The sequence below is a fragment of the Ruditapes philippinarum genome, unplaced genomic scaffold (assembly GCF_026571515.1).
Source record: "Ruditapes philippinarum isolate M1 unplaced genomic scaffold, ASM2657151v2 ctg3190_1_1_1_1, whole genome shotgun sequence".
NCBI lineage: Eukaryota > Metazoa > Mollusca > Bivalvia > Venerida > Veneridae > Ruditapes > Ruditapes philippinarum.
In genome coordinates this window covers 205,051-226,060 of record NW_026855495.1, presented here as the reverse complement: position 1 = coordinate 226,060, position 21,010 = coordinate 205,051, and the positions used below count along the sequence as shown (strand labels likewise).

Sequence of the window (21,010 nt, the reverse complement as noted above, 5' to 3'; positions counted from 1 at the left end):
CTATGGAAAACATGCATGTATTTGTGTGTTCAGTCACGGATTTATATAATTATTTTCTAATTCGCTTGCTCAAACGAAAATAAATTATTTATTCTCTTTAAAAGCTATTAAGCATAATACACAACGAGACATAATTAGGATTGGCCAATTGCATTGCTTTTATTATATCAGAAATACAGAAATAAATTCAAATATAAATCATTAATTGAAGTTTGCCTCTTCTCACTCCATACTTGAATGAAAGCATCACCTGTTAAATATAACAGAACATGAATAACCATCGAAATGAGCTTCTTTTTCTTTTAAACAATAACCTGATATGAAACCAGTGTACTCAATCAAATTGTAGGGGTGGGAGGGATGGGATGGGAAAATAAACATGCGAATAAAGCAATGCAATTACCTCGAGTGATTTGAAAATACCTTTCGATACTTTATATAGAAATCTGATACGCTTAGTTGATGCACGAAAATCTCGTGCAACACAAATTTTACACAAGTACTATATATTACAGCGTAACTTAATAGCTCTACCAAGAATAAATACATTTATAAATTCGTGATTCAGTATATCTAGATAAGCAGGGTGGTTTATTTGGACAATTTCGGTAAAAATTCTGTCATATATGCGACTTTTATCAACTATAAGTTCTTTACTGCACGATATTCACGCGGCGTACCAAGTAAAGGTATTTTTAAAAAGATTAACTGTTACCTTATGTGTAGAACAGGGAAGAGTGGAAACAAAGAGGAAAATGAGTTCGATGTCAAGAATTTTGTTTTTTGTTCAGGTTTGCGTTTTGTTGTTCGAAGTTCATGCAAACGAAGTCAATGTAGGTATGTATATTGATAATTTATTTTTGTTTGATAAACTGTAATATTTTTATTAATTAGAGTGTTGTTTAGTCTTGTACTAGATTTTGTATTTTTTAAAACGATTCTTAAAAACAGTACATTGGCATCTTTCTCCAGATTTTTTTTCTTTCTGCCATTACCATGTATATTATATCGCTCGATTTATATAATGCATAAATTGGTGAATGAATGGGAAATTGGAGTATTTAATAGTTCACTAAACGGTGTTTCAACAGTTCAATATTATGAAAAATGTATACATGTACATTGTCAGATGCTTAAAAATGGTCATGTTCTTGCAACTGCAAATCACATTGGTAATAGGCAGTACTTTACACAAAATATGTTCTAAATGCATCTCAAATTTTGCGGCGCACTATATTTTAGTGTATCATGTAAAAGTTCAAATTACCTATGTCTACACCAAAATATAACATCCCGCAATATTCCCTCGATTCTTAAATCTTAAGGGAAATGTAGATTAAATAACGTTTGCTTAATACAATGATGTTTTTATATTTCACAGATTGTTATCCGAACAATACCGTCATTGTATCGAACCCGGCACCTGCGTCCCTCCATTATGGACTTGCATCGGACTCGGACGCGCAATGTAACCTGACCTTCTCAAGCAACTATAGTCTTATTACTTTGACTGGCTGTTCCAAGGTTTGTCAGAACTAATTTATCATAACAATATATTCAAAAGTCTCCAGAGTTAATTGTATTAATGATCAACATGACATTTTTCATTAATGGCTAAATTAAGCCTACAATGCTATTATTTTATTTTTAAAATCTTATTTTTTGATGGCTTGTTGCAGTTTCAAAAATGTCTCTCATTGGCAATAATAAGATTATCTTCTGCGTTTTGAACATTAGTGCACTTATACTGATTATGTATTTTGTATGGCCGGCAGATTTGCTCTTTGTTTCCTTCTTTTCCTACCTTTATAATAATTTCTTTTTCAAATTCAGTGCTATTTTCTTTCCGTTGTAGACAATTCTTTTGCTCTAAATCAATTTATTTTCACAACCTTATCAAACATGCGTTTTCCCTTTTTTAAAATAAGAACAAAAATATTCATTTCTGAAACTTAAAGGGACATCATCTTACCAGAAAGGTTTTTCTATTTGTAATTTTTATCCCCCCCCCGAAGGGCGACTTATAGTAATCGCACTGTCCATCCGTCCGTCGGCTCGTTCCTACGTATGGTCATTTATTGGGTACTTCTTTTGTTTGAAAGTAACCTATAAGAGAGCAAAAGTACCCAACAGTACTGACGGAATGACTAGAATTACCCAACAAGTGTCCTCTCGTTTGCCCGAGCCGTCCGTCCGTCCATCCGGTAATCCTGCCCGCGCTTCATCTCCAAAACTGCTGGTGAATTTCAGTGAAACTTCACAGGATTGTTTTTCACCATGCCTAGTTGATATTCTGCATATATTTTTTGCACAATTATGGCGCTTTAATGGTCTATTTCCGAGTAAAATTAGATTCTCCAATCTACATCTCCAAACCCGCTATGGGATTTCATTGAAACTTCACAGTATTATTAGTCACCAAGACTGGTTGTGCATAATATCTTAATATTTTCACACCGTATTACCGGCCCCAGTGATGGCACATCACTGCAGAGATGGCAGATAGCTGAAATTTACCGCTCGGTACAGGTAGGTTATAAATTTGGTTGGTATTATTAATATGTTACACAAATACAGCCCATTTCATTGCTATGAAACTTTTGTCCATTGACAGGAGATACTATTAGGTAATTTTGGACTCGTTTTTTCCTGTTTTTAGACTATTTTGAGCAGGTTAAAAGTGACAGCTTTGGAAAAATCCGTGAAAATGTCTGTTTTTTGTTCAAAATATCCCAAGTTTTAACTAAATGGCATGATTTCGTGTTATTAATATAGACGTTCATCCATTGGGGTCACGAACGTCAAATATCTAATCCGTGAGTCTTTTCTTGAAAGTTTTACAGACGTTCAATCTGGTCCGGTCGAAGAAAAAATGCTGCCGTTGTAGGCAGATACTTATTTTAAATGCTGCCGTCGAAGTGGCTAACACTCTGACAGAAAATCAAGGTCAATCTTTTATCAATTCCTCTATTCTTTGCGTCCTTTTAGTCGGAATTAAGACGTTAAACTGTCATTTCTAATATTTTCTCAAGATAGAAAAGTTATTAATGCGGTATGTGTATCGAAAAAAAAGCTTTTTAGCAACACACAGTTACAATACAAAATGTGATGATTCAGTACGGCCAAATTGCACTATAACTGGAGCAATTTACATGAAGAAATTCATTGTTCTATATTCATGCATTTGTGATTGATATGTTGTGTCTGTCAGTTACATGCATACAATACCATATATATCTTAAGTTAAGCAGAGCATAATTCACTCACTTTTCAAGACATAACGCCATTCGCATATTACAGTGAGTAACTTCAGTAAGTGGATATTCATTTGCTAGCATATGATATTATTTTCTCGAGGTAATAATGTTCATATCTTAAGTATATGTTAGTGTTCATCCGTGCTGTTCTACAGAAATTAGAAACTTCGACGGGAGCGATAGCGACAGGAGAATGTTTCTAATTTCTGTAGAACAGCTAAGGATGAACACTAACATATTTAGTGTCAAGCTTTATTTGGCCTTTGATTACGTCACTACGCGGTACTATGAAGTACGACTATGAACGGATTTCAATATAGTATCGACTCTTTTTTCTTCTATGAAAATTAACACACATAATTTTTAAGAAATACAGCGTTTTCATTGGATGACAAAATAAAGCTGGACACTAATGACATATAAAGGCTGAAATTTACTTGAAATTTACTTAGTCGGCGCTAATGCTGCAGATTATAAGTTACTAAATCGATGTAATAAAGGGGAGATTATTAACCTTGCAACTGACAAAATCTGTGGACACCAGTGTATCATAAAACAATTTATGTTAATGTAAAATGGAAATTAAGATAATTTCATCGACAGTTAAAATATTTTCCTATATTATCAAGTTCTTGAAAAACACTGTTTAATGATACACTGATGTCCACAGATTTTGTCAGTTGCAAGATTAATAGTCTCCCGTTTATTACATCGATTTAGTAACTTATAATCTGCAGCATTAGGGCCGACTTAGTAAATTTCAGCCTTTATATGTCATAAAGTGATGAACATTATAACCTCGATAAATCATGTTATATGCTAGCAAATGAATATCCACTTACTGAAGTTACTCGCTGTAATATGAAATGGCGTTATGTCTTGAAAAGGGAGTGAATTATGCGCTGCTAAACTTATGATACATATGGTATTGTATGCATGTAACTGACAGACACAACAGATCAAGCATAAATGCATGAATATAGAAAAATGAATGTCTTCAATGTTAATTGCTCTATTTATTGTGCAATTTGACCGTACTGAATATTGTCACTGTGTGTTGCTAAAAAGCTTTTTCGATACACATACTGCATTAATAATTGTTCTATCTTGAGAAATTATTGAACGTCTGTAAAACTTTCAAGAAAAGACTCACGGGGTAGATATTTGGCTTGCGTGACCCCAATGGATGAACGTCTATATTAATAACACGAAATCCTGCCATTTAGTTAAAACATGAGATATTTTGAACAAAAAACAGACATTTTCACGGATTTTTCCGAAGCTGTCACTTTTAACCTGCTCAAAATAGTCTAAAAACAGGAAAAAACGAGTCTCAATTACCAAATAGTATCTCCAATTAATGGAAATAGTTTCACAGCAATGAAATGGTCCGTATTTGTGTAATATAATAATACCAACCAAATTTATAATCTACCTGTACCAAGCGGTAAATTTCAGCTGCCATCACTGCAGTGATCTGCCATCACTGGCGTGATTCTGCTTAAATTGATTTTGGCGCAGTTATGGCCCCTTATTGGTCTATTTTCGAGTAAAATAATCTTGTCCATCTTTCATCACCAAAACCACTTGAGGAATTTCAATGAACAATTATTAAAATTGTTTGCATGGTGTAAGGATTTATCAAGTCTAGCTGTGCATTGTGCAATGATTTTGTGCATGATTTTTTTCTCACACAGTTATGTGCCCTTGATGATGATTTTTTTAGTAAAATTTGTTTAGACTATTTCTCCTACACTTCTTATGGAATTTAAATGAAATTTAAAGAATGATATTTATCAAAGGCTGTCGGGCGTATAATACCAGTATATTGGCATATCTTGCAACCTTTATAACAAAGCTTCCTTTCGGGGGCATAAGTCACTTTTCAGTGACAGCTCTTTATATTCACAATATTACAAACATTTATTTTATGCTTTTCAGTGGATTACTGATTTATCTGTGAAAATTATATTTGATCACAGTGAAAATTATCAAAATATAATTTCACACTTTTCAATGACGAAACTATTTTTTAAGATTTCCCCATGTGGTGCCCCAATTTTATTTTTGCTGACAATTTTGACACTGCCAGGCTGTTTAAAGAGAACACAAAGCTGAAATTGATAAATAACTTAAATGTCAAAAGAAATAAAAAAGAAGAAAACTTACTTCTATTCATTCAAATTATCAATCACCAAATATCGTCTCTTTCATTTTTTTTTCTTCATTTTTACAGTCTAAAAAATACATTCCTTCTACATGCAAAACTGCTCTTGATGCCATTTGCGCATATTAAAGTATCCTACGAGCATTAACTGCCGTATGCTTTATGAAAAATTGAAAAGCAATGACAGCCATCAGCTCGAAGAATAAGTAGACAACCCAGCGTTCCTGATACAGCTTCCAAGTTTTCCATTTTCCTAGCTTTTTTTTGAATGTTTTCACATCTGCCAACATTTATTATTTGTCTGTTACAATCGTCAAATAAGTTTTCTTTCTTTGTCAAATAAGTTTTCTTTCTTTTAAAAGGTGTATGACTAACAAATACAAATGATATCCCTCTGAATCAAACACAATTATTTTCCTCCCGTGAAATACACAACTTTAAAAAATGACAGCCGCATTCATTTAACAAAGCCAGGTCTAATATAAATTCGCAGTATGTAACAGAAACATGGATGGATGGTTTGACTTTTTCTCCTACAAGAATTGTTTGTTTTTATTATTAAAACAAGCGATCATTTATATTTTTTTAATAAAATGAATAATACCACCGTTATTTAACGTTGATTGTCGAAATTATTTTTCAGCTCAAGACTTCTTGTATTTTATGAGAAATTCCGACTAAATGGGGCTCTCAATGGGGAAACCAAATTTTGATATTAGCGTTAATAATTTGGAAATTTCGTTTTAACTTGTTTTTGAGCATAAAATAAAAAGAAAATTTGTTTGTTTGTTGTGTAAGATGTAATTTTATTTCATCTCGTGAACTTTAAAAACAATACTGTTTTTAAAGCCCACTCGATGAAATAAAATTTCATCTGACATACAAACAAACAATATATGTTATTTCGGTTTTGGAGTGATATATGTGGATATATTACCTGTCAAGATTTTATATCACCCGAGCCGTTAGGCAAGGGTGATATTTTATCTTGGCAGGTAATATATCCACATATATCACTCCTAAACCAAAATAATAATTTTATTACCCTTCCCCTGCCGAGTTAAGACGATTTTAAAATAAATCATTGCTACTTCAAATGAAACGTCGAAATAAGATTCCCTTTAGGGTACCCTTTCAACACTACATGACGTCACATAAATACATGACGTATTTTCTTTCGAACCTAACGAATGTAAACAAGAGAAAAGGAGTAGTCTGTTAAACGCACTTTTTTGGAATTAATATCAAGCTTTCACAAGGTCATATTTGTTTTCAATACTGATGAGAATTGTATGATTACTCTATTTTGGTAAATATTTATCATTTGACAGTTAAAAAGTGCTTGTAAATCGGAATTTACATCGCGTAAAATCAAACCGTACGCGCATCGCCACAGCGCATGTTGTTTAGAACGTGGGGTACCCAACGGGGAAATTTAGTGTGTATATTACCCGTCTGGCTCGGTAATATCAATTTCTTTCGGGTGATCAATATCCAATCAAAAAGGCGGAAAAAATCTGGAAGAGTAATAAATATCATCTATGTATTTGCACTTTTTGATAAAAGAAAATATATATTCATGTCTGAGGCTTGGTGTGGCTTAAAGATTAGATTGATAGAGGGTACACTTGTTTTATAGTTTATTTCTGTGAAAGAAATAAACTTTATTTATCACACACCCGTATCGCTTTTGCGCCTCCGTGAACATGTTATTGCAAGGCAGTGCATATATTTTGACATGACGTGACGGCATTTGCGTTATACAAATATAACGTTAAGACGCGCTAAATGTAATGTTATACTATGGGCTCGTCACAAACGCCTCACAGTGATTACCTCCCTTGGCAGAATTGTAATCTCTGTTCTCACAAGGGGAGATCACTGCGTAGGAGATTGGGCGCGTCAATGAAAAAATTGCTCTTTTTCATTTCAAACGGTCTATATTTTTGGTGTGTGATAAATAGAATATCAAATTTGTGTAACTTCATTACTGAATTTATTGAACCCGTTGAATAAAATTATATTTTTATTATGCTCGCGAGAGGCTCGCATAATAACAGTTTATACAACTCGTTCAATAAATTCAGTGTTAAACTTACACTATATATCCTCTATAAATTGTTTTATGATATTTACGACGGATTAAGCTACGTCAGTAATTTTAGCACTTATGATTAACTTAAAGAAATCAACTAGCCCTTTTAATAACGTCTGAAACAACTTACTTATGATAATTTTTAAGCACATATGATAAACTTATAATAAAATCTTAAACAAATTAAGAATGTTAATTACTGTATACATGTAGAATGATACTATAGTGGTACAACTGGCAGATGTTGAGTTTACCAGTGTTGTAATTGGTGGTTTGGACAAAGTTCTGGTCAGGATAATATGTCAGGAAATAGAGCAGGGTCTTGAAAGAAACATCACACAGATTCTCGGCTCGAGGTAAGGACATTTTGATGACATTAGAGAATATTACCCCACACTTAATTTCCCATAGGCCATTTGGAATTATTTCTGTTGATTCAAGTGTTCAATGTTACATGGGTAACAGTAATTTTTCACAGTACAACTCTTGAAAATAAAATCCTACAGAAACATTGTCCTAATGAGAGTAACAACAAAAATATTATCCCTCGTCTCGTGTAAGTATTTTACTCGGGATGATATTTTTACTGCTATTCACAAACCAATGTGTTATTTATATTCTGTACACCCGGGGGGAGTGCTGTATTACCCCGAGACACAGCACTGTACCTGTCATAACACTATCCTAAACGAAATTCTATTTTTAGCTTCATCAAAGTATGAATAAAACAACGAAAACAACGAACAACTACAAATTAGTTGCTTTGAAGAAAAATAAACGGATTGACCGACTAATTTGGTTATTTGTTTATAAAATCTGTCATATCTTTAATATGTTTAGTATTAGAATGAAGAGAAAATTCTGCATGAGTTTTGTTGACTCCGAATATTTTGTAGTTTGGTCATGGAAGACATTGCCAGCGTGGAAACGTCGTTTCAAGGCTTCAGCTCTATTCGGAATAACTCGGCCACCGATCCGCCGATGACAGCAGTAAGGCTATCTGAACCAGTATTCTTCACATATGATTTGTATGGTGAGATAAAAATACATGTACATACTTTAAAAGATAAACAAAAGAAAAAGACATTTATGTTATATACACCCACAAGAATAATGGTAAAAAACAACCGCAAAACACCCAACTTACAAACAATAGATAAGAAGTTTTTTTTTTCAACATAGAGACAAATTGATAAATTTATCTTCACATAAGGTTTGTGTATGTTTCATCGATCGATCTATGTCGATTTGAAATGTATTCTTAAACCTCATTGAGATTTTTACTGATCTAATTTTTAAAGCTTTTTGTTACAACTATAGTTGATATAATGTCATTGAACGTAAGACGTATTATTTAAGTAACGTTCACTGCAGCTAACGTTGCTGTATGGCCGTGAAACATTCGACCAATGCGCAAGACAGTATATGAGGCGCGTCACGACAAAACCAACAAAGTGCGTTTGCGACCAGCATGGATCTAGACCAGCCTGCACATCCGCGCAGTCTGATCAGAATCATTGCTGTTCGCTTACAAACCCTATAACAAGTAGAAAAACTGATAGCGAACAGCATGGACCCTGATCAGACAGCGCGGATGCGCAGGCTGGTCTGGATCCATGCTTGTCGCAAACACGCTATGTTGATATTGTCGTGACGCTACGGAATTCCATAAACGACAGCCTACTGCTCACTGCCTACTGCTAACTGGACAGCCTGCTGCTCACTGGCTACTGCTTACTGCTTATTGAAAGTCTATGTATGGATCAAATAGAAGTATTCCGAATGTACACACATGTGCGCCCGCCATTTTCTTGAAGGTAAACTTTGCAGAAAACAATGGTAAGTAAATTAAAAAGGGTTATTTTATAGCCTAATAATTTGTAATTTCGAATTCATTGCATTGACTTGTGTACGTCCCACCATTGCACACTGCTTTGATTATGTTATGAAATGGTTCCACGTGCCTCTTGCACAGGTGATTGATAAATTGTCAAATATAGGACTCATTTTAGGGTCAATCAACTTAATAATAAATTATTCACAAAGAACTGTGTTCAACAATCAACATGGATGGGCTTGAGCCTACTATTCCTCGGTTGAGAGACGGAGATCTGGACCATTATGTCAACACTCCTTTATTTTATTTAGAATTTCATAGTTTATTAAACTTTAAGAATATCTGTAATATACTGGTGAAATCACTGGTGAAATTTAGGCTAAACATTCTCTCATAATCAAACATGTGTGAGTTCATTTACGAGATCATTTTGGTTCAGTTTTCATTGGCTGTATAAATGTGTAATTCCTTATAAGATGTTATGTTATGCATTGATGTTAAGTTGATTGCAACTCTTGATAGTTTATGTTGCAAAGATATGTGCTTTGAAGGTTAATTATAGAATCAATTTTTATTCCAGTACAGAGGATGATAAATCTGAAAGAAACATTTCAATGGGAGGAACAGCCTATACTTTCATTGACTTCACAGACAAGTAACAGAACCAATACACCTGTATGAAAATATGGAAATTACAATGGAAGAGGAAAAGGACTACATAAATGTATTTGTTCTTATAGACGAGTTTAACTGGCTTCCTTCTGAAAGCATAAACAAAGACAAACTTGGCTGTATTCAAATTGTTTCAAAAACTTTCAATATTTCAATGACATAAAGAGTGCAAACATGATGTGATAAATTACAGCTGGGATCAGCTTATTTTACTTTTATAAAAAGCCATTGTGCTATTGAAGAACTCTGAAAAATAATAGATTCTAAACTATTTAAATTTACTAAAAAATTTCTGATAGACGAAATGATCATGTTAATGTTACAATATATTTTTTGACGTGTTTGTTTAAAATCCATCTTTTATATAATTTTTATAATTATCTTGTTAACAAACACACTTAAAAGTGAACTTTAAGGTTGGTTATTTTTTCTATGTCTTTTTGCAATTACCGCAAGTAAAACCAATGAGCAAATCTGCCTTCGTATTTGCCAGAATCATCCAATGAAAGTCATTACTATTTCTATCAGGTTCTAGAAGTTTGACAACTAAGGTAAACAGTTCTAAGACATCGTGATAGTGTAAAGCTTTTATGGTACAATATGAAGCATAATTATTTAAGTTACCTTTCTTACAACGTGTATATATATCACTTTATATTGCAGAGTATATTTACATTAATATGATTAATCTCATAACAATTATATAACTCATAACAGAACTTTGAATTACAATTCTGCTTTTATATTGATTACTTTCCCCGAAACTTTACAAATATTTTATATAGATTTTGATTTTTTTACAGGCGTGTCATAATTTCTATTTTTAAATAACTGTGTATACAAGAAAATATTAGCTTACTGGTCTCGTTATTGGGACTAAACATACTTTTTAGCTCGACTTTTCTATGAAAAGGGGAGCTATCCTACTCGCCCCGGCGTCGGCGTCGGCGTCGGCGTTAGCGTCGGCGTTAGCGTCGGCGTTGGCGTCACACCTTGGTTAAGTTTTTCGTACCACCCCACTTTATTTCAGAAGTATTACAAGTATGGCTTTGAAACTTACCATACTTGTTCACCATCATAACCTCCATCTACAGACAAGAGTACATAACTCTGTCAAGGTTTTTGACAGAATTATGGCCCTTTTTTGACTTAGAAAGTGTATTGAGCTTGGTTAAGTTTTTTGTACCACCTCACTTTATTTCAAAACATTGGAGGTATTGCTTTGAAACTGACCATACTTGTTTACCATCACGACCTTCATCAACAGAAAAGAGGACATAACTCTGTCAAGGTTTTTGACAGAATTATGCCCCTTTTTGACTTAGAAAATACATTGAATATGGGTAAAATCCACTTATTGCCTTAACCCTTTGAGATATTGCTTTGAAACTTTTAATGCTATTTCACATCATTACCCCCATCTGTACGCAAGAGAAGGTAACTCTGTCAAGGATTTGTTTTAAAAATTAAGGCCTTTTATCGACTTAGAATCTTGGTTAAGTTTTTAGTACCAGTCCACTTTTTGACTGAACTGTTTGAGATATTAATTTGAAAGTTGGAATATACTTGTTTACCATCATGGTCCCAAAACATGGGCAGGAGAAGGTAATTCTGTTAAGGATTTTATTTGAATTATGGCCCTTTTTGACTTAGAAACTCAGTTAAGATTTTCATTCTTGTCCACTTGTTGACTTAACCATTTGAGATATTACTTTGGAAGTTGGAGTTCTTATGTGCCATCATGAGACCTATCTGTAAGCAAGAGAAGATAACTCTGTGAAAATGTTTCTTGATTTGTACTTAGAAATTCCTAGTTAAAGTCTTGTGTGCCCTTAACTGTCAAAGTTTTGTTTTATAGGCAAGCACTAAAAAAGTCGAGCGCGCTGTCCTTCTGACAGCTCTTGTTATGTGGTGTTATAATCAATAAGTGTATTTTGTTTTTCATTTTAATTGTAAATAAAAGTTCTTTAAAAATAAAATATCATAATTTCCTTGTAATTTTGTTTATGTTTAGCTCCATGGAAAACAAAATAATGATAAAATGAAATGAAAATGGTTATACATGTATATATGTTAACCATAAAGCAAAGTTTGTTTGTTGAATGTTGCAACATGACCAAGTTGAAAAAATAATATTCAACATTGTCCACATTTAAATAGTGTCTTAGTCCATCAATTTTAAATGTATAGGATCGCGAAAAGTATGTATTAGGAAGATGAAGATTACGTTATATTATTAGTTCCATAAGAAATACATCTGAAGCTCCAATATCTGGCAAGTTAACTGAATATTTCACTTCAAAACAGCTTTAAAAGTTCACCTAAAGACAATGAAACAAAAAGACGGCCGTCCAGCAATATATTGATTAATCTGTTTTCTTTCCTGTTGTTTTAATGCCTTTAGCATAAGTTATAAAAAATCAGAATGTAACACAGGCAAACTGCAAAAATTTAAGAATTACATGCCGAAGGCCTCAAATTTAGGACACCGCAGTTCATCATATCGTTAAACAATACTAACATTCCTTTGTATAATAATGCCCACGTAACTCAAAGATCTTTCAATGATTTTATTATGCATCGACTTTCCAATTATTACACAATAATTGACATGTTAGTCATCATACTTTTGTCGAATATCTTTTTAACATCTACTAAAGTAACATTTTCTTGAAGCTTTGTAGAATTAAGGTATAAATGTGCGGTCTACAAACACCAGAACAAGTATTAACTTTTTAGATACAACTAAACGGTTCCATGTATGATTTGGACAACGAAGTGTGTATATCAGAACGAACTACTGGTAATCCGAGACGTGACTGGTATATATAATTTTGTCAGAAAGTCGTTTTGAGCACCATTATCTAGATAATTTTCGAACAAAATATGATCGCATTATTTTCAAAATGTGAACATAAAACTAACCGTTGTAATTTAAATGAAAAACAACGACGTTCATGACATTACAAGGCCTCCGTTTAAAAATATCATTAAGCACTATAGTTATAGGATAGGGTCAATATCATTTAATGAACAAATATTATAATATACATGTTATATTGTAGATGTATCTAAATGACTGTCTTTTACAAGCTTGAACAGGGATATACATGTATAAGTAATTCAGCAAGCAGTTTTATTTGGTAGCTCAAAATTACCGAACAAGATTTAATGACAGGAAAATATTTGGTTTGATAACATTTTTACAAAGTTAACATGGTTAACAGGTCTATGATTTGGAAAAGTTCCAGATGCGTACAAAGATGTATACTTATATTTCTGCTTAGTATAACGAGAATTATACATGTACATGTAAAGATGTAACGAGTCCCAAGGTTTTGAACAATCAAAGTCTTCATAAATGATACAGAGTACTGTAATTCCTTGACCAATACTGTTTCAAACGGCCTCATTGTAACATAAAAACACATCGGAAGAAGTACGGAAAAAGCCAACATTTGCTTTCAGGCTGTTAATCGGGTATTTGACATGTGTAACAGTTGGCATTCATCAATGAACAGTAAGCATTAAACAGTCGCTGTAAGCATTAAGCAGTTGAAAGTAAGCAGTTGACAGTAGGCAGTTGACAGTAAGCAGTTGACAGTAGGCAGTTGACAGTAAACAGTAGGCTGTCGTTTATGGAATTCCGTATGACGCGGTTAGTGATAATCGTAGGCTGTTAAGAACCGTACCTAGATCAATGGTCTAGAATTTTGATTGATAGAACAATTTTGAAAGTCTTATTTGTTGCAAATAGTATTCTAAAAATCTGAAGAAAAAAAATCCTCCTGTGATTTGTTTGACTGTGCTTAGAACTTGGTGATTTCTTGATGCGTTTTTAGAAACATTTTTACAATTCTTTTGAAAAAATGATAAAAAAAAAAGATTTATTTACATAACTTTATCATACAGACGTTATTTAATACAAAAACATGTTATAGATTTAACTTTACCAAAATTTGTTGATGTATTGATTTTGATATAAATCAGTTTTTCGTTATTTATATAATTTGTTTTATTTTAGAGGGGTACGTGATGCGGTTTGTTTTATTTTAGAGGAGTACGTGATGCGGTTTGTTTTATTTTAGAGGGGTATGTGATGCGGTTTGTTTTATTTTAGAGGGGTATGTGATGCGGTTTGTTTTATTTTAGAGGGGTACGTAATGCGGTTTCTGCAATGTACAGCATATCCTGGAAAAGACACCACCGAGTTTAATATCAGCCATAAACTTATTGAGAATGAGTAAGTTTCTATTTTAATACATACCTAGATTTTATAGCTCGTCTTTTTGAAGAAAAGATTGACCTATTGTGGTCGATGCGGCGTTGTTGTTGTCGTTGTTGCCATCGTTTTAGTGCAAAACATTTCAATGTAGTCCATTTTTAAAACATTTAAAAATTATTAACATGAAACTTGGAATACTTGCTTATTATAAAACGACGCAGTTTTTTGACAAATGGTATAATTCTGGAAGCAATGTTTTCAGAACTATGCCCCTTTTTAAGTAAGAATTCTTAACTTTTGTTTCACTACTTAGCGAGCGTGCTGTCCTACCGATATATCTTGCTTACACCTTTAGGCTCAATCTAATTAAACAGACACCATTTTAATTATTGTCATGTTTTACGATCTTCACGGATCCCATTCAACTTGTTTCTTATGTCTTCAACCCTGAAGAGTTTTAATCAGATTGTTATCTTGACTGCTAGATATTTACGGTTGATAAAAACATTCCCCTCAAGACGGATACATTTTTCTTTTGGTATTCTTGGATATGTTCAATCCTTTAGATATATATTAAATACAGATCTTACAATACACAAATATATGATCACTATTCAAGATGTCATTGTTTTCGTTTTTCAGTGCTTAATTATATTTGTTTTATAAAATCAAACTCTGTGAAATCTAGTATAATCACAATACATGTATATTGAAGACATCTATCTTGACTGTAATTGTAATAAATTTAATTTGCAAAGTCACGGTTTTCTTATTTAGGATTTTCTATTTATTACAGCTGCACAGTAGATGTAAACCAAATGAACAGTTTCGCCCCAAATAAAATCGTAATCGTCGACAAGCATACCCGCTACTATACAGAATTATCGATGTTCAGATTCTGGGTATCTTTTTATCTGACGATTGCTTGTGACGTCATGATCTGCCGTGCAGACAGTAGCGCCCCGTGCGACATGGTAACTTTTTTATTTCTTGGATGACCGATAAGTATATGTTAGTGTTCATCCGTGCTGTATTTAACAAAAATTAGTGTCCAGCTTTATTTGTCATCCAATGAAAACGCTAAATTTCTTAAAAATTCTCTGTATTGATTTTCATAGAAGAACAAAATTCGATACTATGTTGAATACCGTTCATAGTCGCCTTCTATTTTTCATAGTACTTCATAAATCTGCGAAATGACGTAATTATATCCCCACAAATGAAGTTTAGGGAGGGGGGGGGGGGTATATAGGAGTCAGCTTGTCGGTCGGTTGGTCTGTCGGTCGGTCCACATCATGGTTTCCAGACGATAACTAGAGTTTGGAGTGAGGTATTGTAATCAAACTTGGTATATAGCATCCTTATGTGGAAACCCAGGTTGGTATTGCATTTGGACCCCATGGGGCCAAGGTCAAGGTCACCGTTACTAAAAATAGAAAAATGGTTTCCGGACAATAACTAAAGCTAGGAATGAGATATTGTAATCAAACTTGGTATATAGCAAGTTTACTTGAATATCCCGGTTGGTATTGCATCTGGACCCCATGGGGCCAAGGTCAAGACATCGTTACTAAAAATAGAAAAATGGTTTCCGGACAATAACTAGAGTTAGGAAAGAGATATTGTAATCAAACGTGGTATATAGTAAGCTTACATGAAGACCTAGGTTGATATTGCATGTGGACCCCCTGGGGCCAAAGGTCAAGATCACCGTTACTAAAAATAGAAAAATGGTCTCCGGACAATAACTAGAGTTAGGAATGAGATATTTTAATCAAACATGGTGTATAGCAAGTTTACATGAATACCCCGGTTGGTATTGCATCTGGACCCCCTGGGGCCAATGTCAAGGTCATCGTTACTAAAAATAGAAAAATGGTTTCCGGACAATTACTAGAGTTAGGAATGAGATATTGTAATCAAACTTGGTATATAGTAAGCTTACATGAAGACCCAGGTTGGTATTGCATATGGACCCCCTGGGACCAAGGTCAAGATCACCGTTACTAAAAATAGAAAAATGGTTTCCGGAACATTACTAGAGTCAGGAATGAGATATTGTAATCAAACTTCGTGTATAGCAAGCTTATGTGGAGACCCCAGTTTGTATTGCAGTTGGACCCCCTGGGGCCAAGGTCAAGGTCACCGTTTCTAAAAATAGAAAAATTGTTTCCGGACAATAACTAGTTAGGAATGAGATATTGTAATCAAACTTGGTGTTTAGCAAGTTAAAATGAAGACCTAATTGGTATTGCATTTGGATCCCCTGGGGTCCAAATGTCATGGTTACTAAAAATAGAAAACTGGTTTCCGGACAATTACTAGGGTTAAGAATGAGATATTGTAATCAAACTTGGTGTATAGCAAGCTTATATGGGATTGCACTAAATTGAAATAATTCTTTGTACACGGTGCTGTTGATACTTTATTTACTGTAGGTTAAGTTCAAATTTTTCTTCAGGCAACTAATTTTTGAAAAGTCAAAGTTGCTGGTGGGGGTATTAATCACCTTCAGTGATAGGTCTAGTTATGTGAATAATAATGAGGCCAAATCAAGCTTGACACTAAGTATGTTAGTATTCATGTGTAGAACAGCACGGATGAACACTAACATATACTTAGAAACTTCGGCGGGAGCGAAAGCGACAGGAGAATGTTTCTAATTTCTGTAGAACAGCTACGGATGAATACTTACATTTTTAGTGTCAAACTTTATTAGGCCTGATTAATATTCCCTTTATTAGGTCACTATCATTCCACTTTATTAAGCAATTACCTGAATGGTGGGTTTGAATTCGGCCTTATAAAATGCATGATTTACGTCACTGCGTGCGAAGACGCATATACCCATATGGCTGATGCAAGTTTTCACAGACAACATGGGGTGTGGAGCTTAAAAGGCCTTTAAAATCCAAATAAACTGTATATTTGTCAATCCCAGCACAAGTACTGATCATATATATATATATATATATATATATATATATATATATATATATATTATATATATATATATATATATATATATATATATATATATATATATATATATATATCTTAATATTAGCCGTTTTGAAAAAAAATTCATATTTCAACGTCTATAATTATGAGATATTTTTCAAAACGGCTTATATTAAGTTTATATATATATATGATCAGTACATGTGCTGGGATTGAAAAATATACATTTTATTTGGATTTTAAAGGCGTTTTAAGCTCAACACCCGTGTCTGTGCGAGTTTTCATTTGCTCGATATTGAAACATTTTTTTCGGAAAACATTTTTGATAAGTTGGACAATTGATACTCGGTACTTAATATCTGATATGATTTATGCATGTATACACTAAATGTCATGTGTTAATACGAGGTCATTTAACGTATTTTCCTAAAATACAAAAAAACACACACACAAAAAAAACACAATGTCTACTTTCACTTTCTGTCTACCGAAAAAAAAAAGAAAGTGAATAGACACACGGGACTTTCCTCTTAGTTACAAATTAAGCCATTTCAAACACTTGTAATAAAAGAAATATATTAGTTGACATTTTGTATTGGTTTTTACTTTAACACGTGCAGTTTTCTCTTCGCCAAGACGTGTTTTTAAATCTGAACTGCATATATATAGCCTTTATCCATAAATACAAAATTCATGCAGGTTAACCTTTTGACGTCATTTTTACTTAATTAATATTCAAAAGCGGCCCATGAAAGCGTATGTGCAAATTTATGCAAATGACCATTTTTACGAAGCACTATGAAAAAGGAAATTGGCTATGAACAGAATTTGATATAGTTTCGACTTTTGTTCTTCTATGAAAATTAACAGACATAATTTTGAAGAAATACAGCGTTTCCATTGAATGACAAACAAAGTTGGACACTAAACCAGCAATTAGGTCATGTATGTAACTTATTTGATATTTAAAAGGAATGTCGGTGTGTATCAACTATAGCGGACAGTACTTAGTTTATCTATTAGGTATTTCCAGTTACTTTAGGAAAATGGACACGTCAATGACATGGTCAAAATTAGTAACAATTTGGCATGCATTAATTTTAAAGATGCTTGCGCTGACACAATATTATAAACTCTCTGTTCCTTTTTGCAATCTTAATTTTTGTCATTTTTATTTCGGATTAACCAGTTACACGTTTTGACAACAGACGTTGCTTTTACGTATTTCAGAGATTTAAAACAGTTTATTAGAATTTAGCGAGTTAAATCGAAAAACAACCTACACGGGCTTGATTTAATACTGTTTCCCCTAAACAATAATTTCTTTAATGCTGAGAGGTAGACCGTTGGTTTTTTTTATATTCAGGCTACTTGTGCCAACACCAGGCGCCGGAGAGAAACAGAAGATATCAATGATAAAGATGTTCAACATGTAACTACAAGGTCCACTTTCCAAGTTCTTGATACACTGGACTACATTATTTTCCCTTTTGGTGTGTCGTCTGCAAGTACATCCATTCTGGTATCAGGTAAGTTGAATTATTTACACGATATTAAACAATGTATATTTTATGCTGGCTGATTTATGCCATGTCGTGTTTTTGCTCGGCGTGGTGCCACTTTATCGTATTTTCGTGCTTTTGCCTGGCGCCCTGCAGAGCGAAAATTAGAAAATACTTTGTCGTATTTTCGTTATTTTGCCTGGCACCCAGCGGAGCGAAAGAACGGTATTAATAAATCCCTTTGTAGTATTTTCGTCTGACACTCGTGGAGCGAAAGGCGAAAGCAGGATAGCATGACAAAGTGGTAACTTTGTCGTACTTTCGTGTTTTTCTTTGGCGCCTCGCGGAACGAAAATACGACATGGCACAAAATTAGCCATCATAATTAAATAGCCTAAATTTACGTTACTTATAAATTTGCAAAGGTGAATATCTTAACTCAACAAAATACTCCTTAATGTTTGATATTCATACGATCTTTTTGGCTCTAGATGTATTTGTATATAACAGATGAATCTGAATGCATATTTCAATTTGAATTGCATACTCGATAATGTCCACGCTGAATTCGTACCATTCTAGACAATGTGTTAACATAGAAAATAAGTTTTCATGAAAAATATGTTCATGTTTGATGTGATAGCTATGTACAACAGAAGATAAGTAATGTATTAATTATCGTACGCTTGGAAACCTTAGCACTAGTTATATTAGAGTCTATTTCTATATTACAGGGATCCCTGCCGTGTGGATGCTGGTATGTTTGAGTATGCTAAGGCTATGTTTCTAACCACGTGACAGTTGACATGTCGATGTTCATCACGTGACGGTTGACAATCAAATACACATTCTGAATACATTGTACTTTTGAATCGCAAACTTTCTTATACGACAAAAATTGTACATGGCAGATTTCATGTATCACAGACGCATAGTAGTTAAATTAAAATGTTGAAATAAAATGTGAAAATAAGAAGTAATATATTTGTTATTTATAGCAGACTACTAAAATATCTCTGTTAAATTGAAGCGTTATCATATGAGTTTGTGTATATCCTGTCTCTCAGAGTCTCGTAAACTGTCGGTTATGTTTTTACTCTAGAAATGTTTAAACATTTATACTTTGGGGGGAATTCTAAGGTTAAAATGTAAAACAAAATAGCTGGCGATAAAGGGTATTTTCAGACTGTAAATGAAGTTCAGCACACTGGTCTGACACTTGTCTCGTACAAACCTGAAGTTATTACGACAACACTGAGCGCTAGCGGTGATACTGACATTGTGACACTTAGTATCAAACCAGAACAAATATTTCGTTAGCCCGTTAGTCAGCCCACAAAGCTCAATCGGTAAAAGCACGAGACTTGTAATCCTGACATAGTGGGGTTCGATTCCCGGCCAACTAGAATTACTAAGTCTCCTGGATGAAATTGAATCAATCGAGATCCCGTGTATGAGTGCTTAAACACTTGGTACGCTAAAGAACAATGACAAGCTCCTCGAATTCTTTATATCTGTATCTTACACTATCCTTCAAAATAAAAAAAAATGGCTAATACTCTTCGGGAGGGCTCGCCCACATGTGCAACTGGTGGCGTATATAAATCCTTATTTTTTCTTGTAATCTTGCTGCATTTTTTTCTCATTTTTAAAATTCTTAAAATACGTAGGCTCATAAAGAAGCATGCAGCTTTAAAGTTGTTTTGAATTTAAATATTACATTCTCTTAATCTTTCACCATTATAGAATTTGTAATTAGAAACATATGTAAATCTACAAAGTAGTCACAAATAATATAATATTATTAGTCCCCTACCGGTTTAACCGGAGGGGACTTTAGGTTTACCCTCCGTCCGTCTGTCCGTCTGTCTGTCTGTCCGTCTGTCTGTCCGTCTGTCTGTCTGTCTGTCAGTCTGTCAGTCCGTCAGTCCGTCCGTCCACAAAACTGGATCCCGCGATAACGCAAAAAGTACTGAAAATATTTTTATGAAACTTGATATATGGATAGATGGCAGTATGGAGATTATGCACGTTCTTTTTTTTTTCTTCCTATGTTGAAAATTCTGGTTGCTATGGCAACAAATAGTCTGAAAATATGGACAAATTTAGCACATAAACTGGATCCAGTGATAACTCAAAAAGTACTGAAAATATTTTTATGAAACTTGAAATATTGGGTAGATGGCAGTCTGGAGATTATGCACATCTTTTTCTTTTCTTCCTATGTTGAAAATTCTGGTTGCTATGGCAACAAATAGCCTGAATTTCAAGATTTCTGATTTAAATTTTTCAGC

At 33.6% G+C, this 21,010-nt stretch overlaps 1 protein-coding gene across 1 annotated transcript; it reads left to right on the top strand.

Moving 5' to 3' along the window:
- Positions 1-678: 678 nt before the first annotated feature.
- Positions 679-19,721, top strand: LOC132743537 (uncharacterized). The gene is made up of 8 exons (XM_060732067.1): positions 679-837; positions 1,382-1,524; positions 7,733-7,875; positions 8,416-8,552; positions 14,181-14,271; positions 15,050-15,227; positions 18,581-18,743; positions 19,451-19,721. Exons 1-8 carry the CDS (start codon positions 756-758, stop codon positions 19,504-19,506), a joined length of 993 nt encoding a protein of 330 aa, XP_060588050.1. The 5' UTR covers positions 679-755; the 3' UTR covers positions 19,507-19,721.
- The last annotated feature ends 1,289 nt before the right edge of the window (positions 19,722-21,010 follow it).

What these genes read in the sequence shown, in the direction of transcription:
- LOC132743537 (XM_060732067.1), top strand. Translation starts at nt 756, where the DNA reads ATGAGTTCGATGTCAAGAATTTTGTTTTTTGTTCAGGTTTGCGTTTTG. An exon ending in CTTTGACTGGCTGTTCCAAG is followed by an intron (nt 1,525 to 7,732) that starts GTTTGTCAGAAC and finishes GTATACATGTAG; the next exon opens with AATGATACTATAGTGGTACA. An exon ending in ACACAGATTCTCGGCTCGAG is followed by an intron (nt 7,876 to 8,415) that starts GTAAGGACATTT and finishes AATATTTTGTAG; the next exon opens with TTTGGTCATGGAAGACATTG.